At 35.9% G+C, this 9,135-nt stretch overlaps 1 protein-coding gene across 1 annotated transcript; it reads right to left on the minus strand.

The window, feature by feature from the left end:
- Positions 1-4,337: 4,337 nt before the first annotated feature.
- Positions 4,338-7,706, minus strand: LOC140037013 (uncharacterized). Its single transcript, XM_072080521.1, has 3 exons — positions 6,955-7,706; positions 4,979-5,276; positions 4,338-4,563 (listed from the first exon to the last, which is right to left on the minus strand). The coding sequence occupies exons 1-3, from the start codon at positions 7,606-7,608 to the stop codon at positions 4,496-4,498; spliced, it is 1,020 nt and encodes a 339-aa protein (XP_071936622.1). The 5' UTR covers positions 7,609-7,706; the 3' UTR covers positions 4,338-4,495.
- Positions 7,707-9,135: the final 1,429 nt, after the last annotated feature.

Genomic DNA, 9,135 nt, shown 5'->3' on the forward strand with positions numbered 1-9,135 from the left:
TAGAAGGTATATTTTATACCAATGGAAAGCCCTCGGAGTCTAGTTTCATATGCCACAAACAAAACTTGATTTCGAGTCCTGGACGAAGAGTTATGGACTGAAACGTACACACTGGTTTGGTGTCCTGGTCAGCAGTTTTCCAGATTTTCTTCCTCACTTTAACCCAACTTTCACTCAACCAAATAAGATGCTTTTAAGGAGATAATTTACACATATAAAACCAACATATAACAAGTATTTTGGAATCAAAATAATCACAAAATTAGAAATTAAAATGAAGGAAATAACCAGCAGAAATTCGGACAGCATGCTCCCTTTTCTCTCTTCAACTTTTCTTTTCAACTCTCAACCAAAACCAAGTTACCGTAACTCATCAAAACAGCAACTAAACAAGCAATTCCTCAAGGCCACTACATAAGAAGCCACCTCAAGACATCTACCTAGAGTCAAGGTTCAATGAACCCATCAACAACCCAAGCTTAGCTAATTAAAACTAACTAAACTAACCATAAGTTGGAGGAAAAAAAATGAGAGCTTTGGAGTGTTACTTCACTTCCAAGAGATGAAGACCAAACCACTAGTGTTTAAGCTCTAAACGACCAAGGTTCCTTCCTCCTTCAAGTTTCCCTTCAAGCTTGAGTGATATTCCAAGGAAGTGAACAAGATTGGAGTGTGTTTTTGGAGCAAAAATGAAAGAAAAGCTAGCTGAAATTTTTGTAAGAAAAGGAGCAAGAGTGGCCGGCCAAAGAGGGGAGGGAAAGAGAGGGTTTGTGTGAGTTGTTGGTGAGGTGATGGAATGACAAGGAAGAAATGACATAAAGGTGCTTTTGGTGTAAAAAGTCAACAAATGAATAGTAGGCCATTAGTGCTCCTAATTGAGCTTAATTTAACTCACTCACCTCAATTAACTTTTCTTAGTCTACTCTTGATCACCCTTAATTCTCCAAGACCACTGCACTCTCGGATCGAATTTTGCCTCGAAAAACGTGTATTCACTATTTCTCACTAAACGAGCCGCAGAAAAATTAAATTCACTAGCAACCGTTTTAAAAGTATAAAATGAGACATTGTTCCTTGCAAATGCAATTAAAATGGATGAACTAATTAATTGGAGTAAACGGATAAATAAATAATTAAATAAACTAGTAAAATCAAATAAAAGTAAGTAAAATAAAATTTGGATCCTCACACAATCTCATCATCTGATCATGTACTAAAGCAATCTGATTATGTCTTCTGTGATCCAGGATCACGTACAAGGAAATGTGTCAGTGGTTGTTTCAATTCAGGGGAGTAATCCAAGTCCTCCCGAACAAGATGCAGCTATCAATGTGCAAGTTAATTTGCAGGCTAGCACAAGTACTTCTACCAAGAGAGTAAGCATTATAATGTCATACATTGTTGCTGCAAAATTCAGAACTAGTAAATTATTGGCGTCATTTATAGCTTTACTGCAAAGAGTTTAAATTCGTTCTTTTCTGATGTAGAAAGGAAGGCCTTCAATGAAAACCAATGCTGCTGTGAACAAGCAAGGTACAAGTCCCTTTGCACCAATTGCTCAAGCTACTCCAAATGGTGGATCTCAAGCTGAAACTTCTGTTAGCATCAATATTGCTGCAACAGTGGTCTCTAACGTTGTTACCAGCAGTTTCTCTATGGTGTTTTGAGAGTGCTAAACGTTCCCTGCAATCCTTGCTTTTGGTATCTGAAGTAGTTTAAGTACTAGTGTTCTTAGTTCCCAACAATACTGAGGCAATGTTAGCTTTTGTGGACACTTTTTTGATAAGTGGTGCAATGTGGTGTTGATTTATATTTCCTGCCACTTATGGTGCTATTTGACTAATCTTAGAACTACTTGTGTATAGTTTTGCGCATTGCAATCCTCAGCAGCTAAACAACTAGTTGTAGATGGTGTTTTTTTCACAATTGGATTGCAATATAAGGTTTAGATATCATGTTACCACTTATGGTGCTATTTGACTAATCTTAGAACTACTTGTGTATAGTTTTGCGCATTGCAATCCTCAGCAGCTAAACAACTAGTTGTAGATGGTGTTTTTTTTTTTTCACAATTGGATTGCAATATAAGGTTTAGATATCATGTTACTAGACTGATCCAATGTAGTATCATGGACTACGTAATTAGTTATGCATGTCTATATTGCCAAAATCTTTGATAATTAGTTAGAACATTCTTTTTATTACACTTTTATCCCCTCACCTTCTAAATTAATATCATGTGCCTATTTGTTTCTATTTTTATCTTCTAAAATTCACTAGTCATCTTGGACTGTGGGTAAAAGTGGAACAAAAATAAAGTCTCCCTCCTAAAATTCATTTTTTACTACTCTTTTCAAATACAGTGGCTGACAATGATACCAAAGTTGTCATTCCAGGGGTGCTAGGTGTGATTTCGAAAACATTGAGGGTGCTAGGTGTGATTAAAAGAAATCTCAGGAGAGGCTTCTGATATTAACCCATATTACAATTACAGCTTATAATGTTACCAGTGAAAGGTAATTGCCAGAGATTAAAAAAATAGTAGGAAAACCAAAATTGTTAGAAATTAAGGAAGCAAAAAAGTGAGAACATGTTGAGAAACAAATACTAGAAAGCACTTTTACCTGAGAGGATGAGAATGATCATTGCAAAATAAATAGTTTAAGTTATACTGAGCTTAGTATTTTAAGAAAACTGCATATACACTCTGCAAGTAGATTCTTTGCTTCCTTAGAGCCATGAGCAGTTAAGCACAACAGTAATGTTGCCCGTCTGATCGATCTTTTGCAAGTATGAGAAAAAGAACAAGAACTTTATAGAAAAATGTCATCAGTATTGGTTGGAGCCAGCTTGAAGTCCTTCAATTCCACTTGTCTTAGGAGGCACCAAGTGGATGCGACCGAGATTTACAGAAAAATTTTCTATATTCCCTAAAAGTAACGAGCTTTGTCAAAGAAATTACAAGGATGGTACATACTTCATATCCTCCAGTTTTCCAAAATAATTCTAGAATAAAGTCTTCATATGCTCTTTTCTCCCAACTGGAGATGGCAAAATGAACGGTGGGATCTGCTTGGGTTTGAAATGGAACCGAGTACTATGGGTTAGACCCAATTTTACCCGTATGTGTTCTGAGACTAATTTGGGCGGGATCATTTTAGAATGGATTTAAATTAATCTTGTCTAATATCCAAATCTATTTCTTCTATTCTATTTTCCTTTAATTCGTTTTTTATTTTTATATAACTTTTATATTTTTGATTCATTAAATTTCGTTTGATCTTATTGTGAATTTATATTTTTCTGAATTCTTTTTTCCTTAAATTTTCTTTTATTTATTTTCTATGTATATATATATTTTTTAATCTTTGATTTCCAATGTTGCTAAATTTTAATTGAGAAAAAATAAGTCCTAAGAAAACTTGAAAAGACTTGTATATATGATTATAAAGAAATGCCATTATATAGGCTTTGTATTTTTGCTACTGGAGTTTGTGGAAAAACATGGCTAGTTAAATTAGTTGTAACCCAACAACAAGGCACAAGGACGAAATTTTAGTTGCTTTAAAACTTTTCACATATGCACCAGAGGCACATCAACCTGAATGCTTTAACCTGAACAAGAAAAAAATAACACAATTTCCTATATTTTATTTCACTTTAACGGCTAGCAATTTTTCAGAATCATTTTGTCAAGGTAACTAGATGGTTTAATTTAAAACTCAATCTAGAATTATTATCTTAATATTTTCCTTGCAATACAGAAAGAAATGAGAACAAGAAACAGGAGAATAGGATTTGAGGACAAACGAATTTCTAACCACATGACCCTACTTTATTCCCCACATCTTTAGCAACAACAACAACAAAGTTTATTCATTTAGAAGAAAGGAATTTTTGGTTAAATTAAATTTGTGTGAGATGTTTGGGCCCAATGAGTACCCAAGTATTTTCCAAAAATTCTTATCAATTGATGGATATAAATGGATTAGTCCCATTTCAAATCCAATTTCAAAATTATAATATCCATTCTGCACAAAGTCCCTTTGGACATGAGTAGTACAGATTGCCATCCCTACTCCCAACCACCCAAAACAAATAAAAAATAAAAAAAATCTTGAACTGCCCTAGTATTTTGGCACTCCACTGTAAGCCTATTATTCTCACCATCATAGAGTCAAAAAGATGCAAAGCGGAAAGTAACCCAATGGATAGAAAACAGCAGGATTTGCCTTCAAGACTTGTTTATGGTATGTTTAGAACAACAGAAAGAATAAACCAACTTACCAATTAACTACAGGTACAACGGAAGGGAAGAACGTACATGAGGAAGAAAGTTTTAGAAAAATACACATTTTACCATTACCAGCACAACATATATTTAAGCAGTCAAAACTGCAGCAATTACATCTCAGTGAAAACATATATAAAGAGACACATGCCGAAAAAAAATATAGTCAAGGTCTTTACTACATCCTTCAGCCAAAAGGCAGTGTCATGACTCTCTATCTAGCATCTCCTGGTTATTACCAAGTGTTGTGTTTCCAATCTGTGATCGTTTTGCTGTCAACAGAGAAGAATGAACAGAATTATCATCAAAATTGTACATAAATCCATCATATCAAGAGGCAAGCGCACAAACAATTAAAATTCTTTGAAGAAAGAATTAATCAACTTGGTATTGTCTCCTCAAAAATTTTAAATCCGGGTTTTTTGTCAACTTCACTTTCAGCATCTTTTCTTAACTACTCCATTCATCCATCACAATTTTTGTAAGCTTTTCAAATTTTTCATTGCTAGTTTAACTGAGTTAGCAGCTCAGGCATAACAGCATTATGTTGTTGGTCCAGTTAAAGAGAATGCCTTCAGAGACCAATAATTAAGATTAACTAACCCTCATTTACATGGTAATAAAAAACAATGACAAGCTGAAGTTTGTCATATAAACCTGGAAATACAGTGCAAATTCTATACTCACTTCGGAAAGATGATCCAGCAAGGCAAGTCAGCCTGGACTTTGTTTTAGCCTCAGCCAGTGGATCTGGTCGCCCCCGGTAAGCCATGCGAACATCCCAAACACGAATAACCCCGTCAGACGAAGCAGATGCTACTAGATACGGTTCATCCCCAGGAGCAGGACCTCTACTGTGGGAAAGCACAACAATACCTTTCACACGGGCTGAATGTGCATCTTCAATGCTATATGCAACTTTTCCCGAATTTGTATCCCAAGCGGTAATATTCCTATCCTCTCCACCAGTAAACAGAATCCCATCCTGGCAACCATCTCAATTAGCTTTCACATTTCAATAAAGAAACAATTGCAGTACTCCAGGAAGACAACTACCTCAAACAGATAAGATATACAAGTTTCACAAATAATGAAACGCACCATGCCAAATGGTCAACGGGTTAAAAAGAGTACTAATGATTGACTTCATTTAAATTGGAATTTTTCTCTAAAAAATAAGGAAATAAGCTGCACATGCTCTTGGCAAGTGCGTCAGCTGCCACAATTAGCCAAATGTCACCTAATCCCAGTTTTCTTGCAGCTGCTCTAATTTTTGGGGTGGATTCAGAAGATAAAGTAACTCAATGGCATGGTATTAAACACTAAATGATTAAGCCCATAAACTAGTCAATGAATATCAATCAATTCGGAGCTATACTATCTAGTTGTGACAACTCTTGTCAGGTACATTTTCTAAGATGCTTGAAGAACTGCTAGCATTGAGTCAAACAGGAGATTTTACTAAAGGAAATCAAAAAATAATAAAAAAAAATGCATCTCCAATGTATTGAGTACTTGCAATCTTTGTTTTTACTTGCCAAAGAGCTATTCTTTTAAGTCAATTATAGCTAGAATTACAACTTATTCAGCATCACAAGCATCAAGCTCTTTTCGGCTATATATGATGCAAACAAGGCAATCAATTTCATATACACACAAGGAGATTATATGCCAAGACAATTGAGAAGGCTATGGTTTCTTCCTAAAGGTGCAAGAGGACCCAATAAGGGAAATTGGGAAAAGACCAAAATTGATTCCTTCAGAGTTACGAAGCCAAACCACTTCTATCATAAACCAAATCACGATTACAAAGGCAACTCTCTCAGAGCAAAACTGAAAAGCCAAAACCCAATGATGTTCAACTGAACATCTGCATTGAAAGTCACTTCATGTTTTAAATCTCTGATTCTAAAAGTTTGTGTACATCTTTTATATCTTTTTTTCTTAAAATGAAGAACTCCTTTCAATTGCTTGCCCTGATCATTAATTTCCAGCACATTAGTTGCTTAAACTTGTACACCTTTTGATAAGATAATCTCATTGCATCACCACCTATATCTCACGTTAAAGTTACTACATAAGGAAGAAGAGAAGAACTTGTATCTCCTGTGACCCCCTTTACTTGTGGAGTTTATAAACATAGCATTTTCCAAGAAAATGCCTTCATTGAACTTTCTGATGAAACACATACATTTCCACATACTTATATACAATCTAAACACAAGTAGATCTTTGGCCTCTGCATGCATATCTCATGTCCTTGGAGTAGTCAAAAAGTGCATTACTAGGATTAAGGCCAAATTTTGGCATTCAAATCAAAACGTTATGCTAAACACCTAACTGGAAATTGGAATAGCTCCAACCATCAGCTACAGCCTAATGTGTGGCTTCATTTAACATTTCAGGCAGATCATACAAGCAGCAGTTTTTCCATCACCATTGATATATAACCAACCATAAGAAGAAATACCTCAGCTTTTCAACCAACCAAAAATGACTGTCAATTTAATAGGGGCAATGAAAAAGAGACCAAACAACCTTTCTACCACTAATAACCACATCATATAACTAAAACAAATACCCAAAAAAGGAAAAGCAAAATCAATTCACAAAATTGACAATTGCACGTGTCCAGTAATATCAAAACCAGGGGAAATGCTTACTGCTCCAGGAGCAGCACAAAGAACCCTTTTCTTGATATCCAATTCAGCAACTATCTTCGCGTCCTCTGACTCGTGGATATTAATTTTATCATCCAAAACCATAAAAAATTTCTCCCCACTCCCGCTAAACCTAACTATGGAAGCTTCTTTTCCCAGTCTGCAACAAAAACTCCTCCGTCCTCTCAGCAAATTCACCATAGCCAAGCACTCATCTCTCCCAACGGACAGCGCTAACGTCCCGGAAGGGTGAACAGAGAGATCATTCACCCCCTTTTTATGCACACTCTTGACAGTTTTCAAATGAACGAAAGGGTCCGCATCGTAGATGATGACGGCGCCGTCATCCGCGGCGGCAATGAGGTTCCGTGGGAGGGCGAGGGCGGAGGAAGGCGGGGTGAAGAAGCAGAGGGAGGTGATGCTGGAGGAGTAGTGGAGAGAGCCGATTTCAGAAGAGGTTGAGAGGTCATAGATTTTGATGGTGTCGTCGGAGCCTCCTGTCACTGCGGCCGAACCAGATACGGCGGCGCACTTAATTGGGGAGAGGTGACCGGGAAAGGAGAAGAGCGGGTTTAGAGAGAAAGATTGAGGGTGCTTTTGGGATTTCAGCTTGAATCCCCATAAGAAGCGCTCATAAGAGCCTGCTATTAGACTCATCTTCCTTCCTCCTGGGGTTTCGTGAGAGGGATGAGGAAGAGGAAAATAGCAGGTTTTATTTCTTTTCTTAAACCCTCGTGTTGACCGGTTTTGGTTAGGTCATGCCACTGACTTCAATATATGGTTCTTTAATTTTTTTTTTCTTTTTCTTTAATTTTTCTGGGTAAGTTCATCGGTTGTTTTATTTTTTATTTTTTGGGGCGAAGTTTATTGCTATCTTAGGTCTCAATCTCTGCGTCAAGGCCAAAATATCCAAACGTGTCAAAATTGAATCCAAATTTCTGTTAGAAACTTCCTTGACTTGTTTATAGCGGTTTCAACTTGATTTTTTTTCTTATTCCAAACTTATTAAACGTCTTTTCAAACAATATTTTCTGTACACATTTTAAAACTCTTTCAAGTCCTTTTTCTAAATTCTATGAGAACATACATAAAACACTAATTAAAATAATTAATATTGCATTTTCACCTCAAACCATGACTAGAATACAAAAATTCTAATAAAACCCTAAAATAAACTACTTTTACACGCAAATACGTAACAAATTAACTTAAACACATGTGCAAATAATATAAAATATGACACTTATCAAATGTTTCTCACCATATGATGTGAGCAGGGAGTCTCAAAGTTTTCAGCCATTTCTTCATTTAAGGGGTTGCTCAAGCTAGTCATTAGAATTATTTACTTAGTTGTTTTTTTTTTTGTTACATTCGGCCAGCTTTGCCGCTATTTGTGGTTCGAATTTAGTTAGTAGGTACTTTATGTTATTGTCGTAACTTTTCCAAGTTATTTTAGGAATTTTAAGGGTCGGCCAGCTTAAGGAAACTTGGGGGCTGAGAATTGTCATGTGTTTTCTTAGTTTGAGTAAGTTTCATGTCTTATAAACCCTATAAATAAGGTTAAATGTTTTTCAGCAATAACAAGTGGTATTTTCCAGAAAATTAACCTGAGAGAAAGCTCTCTTAGCTTTTCGAGCACGCCTAAGCACTTTAGAATTTTCTTGAGTGTTTGGTTTATCAATCAAGAAATGCACTTGATTGTAGCGCCATACTACCTTTTCTTGGGTTTGCTAGTTCGTTTTGTTGTAGGTCAAAATCATATTAACATTTGGAACCACGGAGATTAGAGGGGTCCGTATAGGAATTCCACCGCTCAAACTTGTGTTATTCACCAAAGATTTGGGACTTGTTAACGCAAATTTCGTTCCTTCAACGGAATTCATATCAATTGGGATCAAAGCTAGTTGGTGATTTTTTAGGTTATATCCCTTCATTTTTACTCACATTCATTAGTTCTTTTCGATTTTGTGTCATTCGCTGTTGTTTCTAGTGATCCGTTAGGGTTCTTGTTCATCACGTCTTAGAGTTTTGTGTCACATTAGAGTTCTTGTTGAAATTTGTCTGAAACTTTTAGTCGTTTGTTTCTTCTTGTTTCCATCCAGTTTTGAGTCAATTTGTGTTATTTATTCATGGTATTGTTCCAGTTAAAAAAAAAAAAAGTGAAGTCGTGTTAGGGTTTCTGAA

This window comes from Coffea arabica, chromosome 2e (genome assembly GCF_036785885.1).
Source record: "Coffea arabica cultivar ET-39 chromosome 2e, Coffea Arabica ET-39 HiFi, whole genome shotgun sequence".
NCBI classification, from domain to species: Eukaryota; Viridiplantae; Streptophyta; class Magnoliopsida; order Gentianales; family Rubiaceae; genus Coffea; species Coffea arabica.

Bases quoted from the DNA above. Each gene is read 5' to 3' on its own strand.
- LOC140037013 (XM_072080521.1), bottom strand. From the start codon at position 7,608: ATGAGTCTAATAGCAGGCTCTTATGAGCGCTTCTTATGGGGATTCAAG. The intron at 5,277-6,954 runs GTAAGCATTTCC...GATGGTTGCCAG, and splicing joins TTTGTGCTGCTCCTGGAGCA to GATGGGATTCTGTTTACTGG. The intron at 4,564-4,978 runs GTGAGTATAGAA...CTCTGTTGACAG, and splicing joins TGCTGGATCATCTTTCCGAA to CAAAACGATCACAGATTGGA.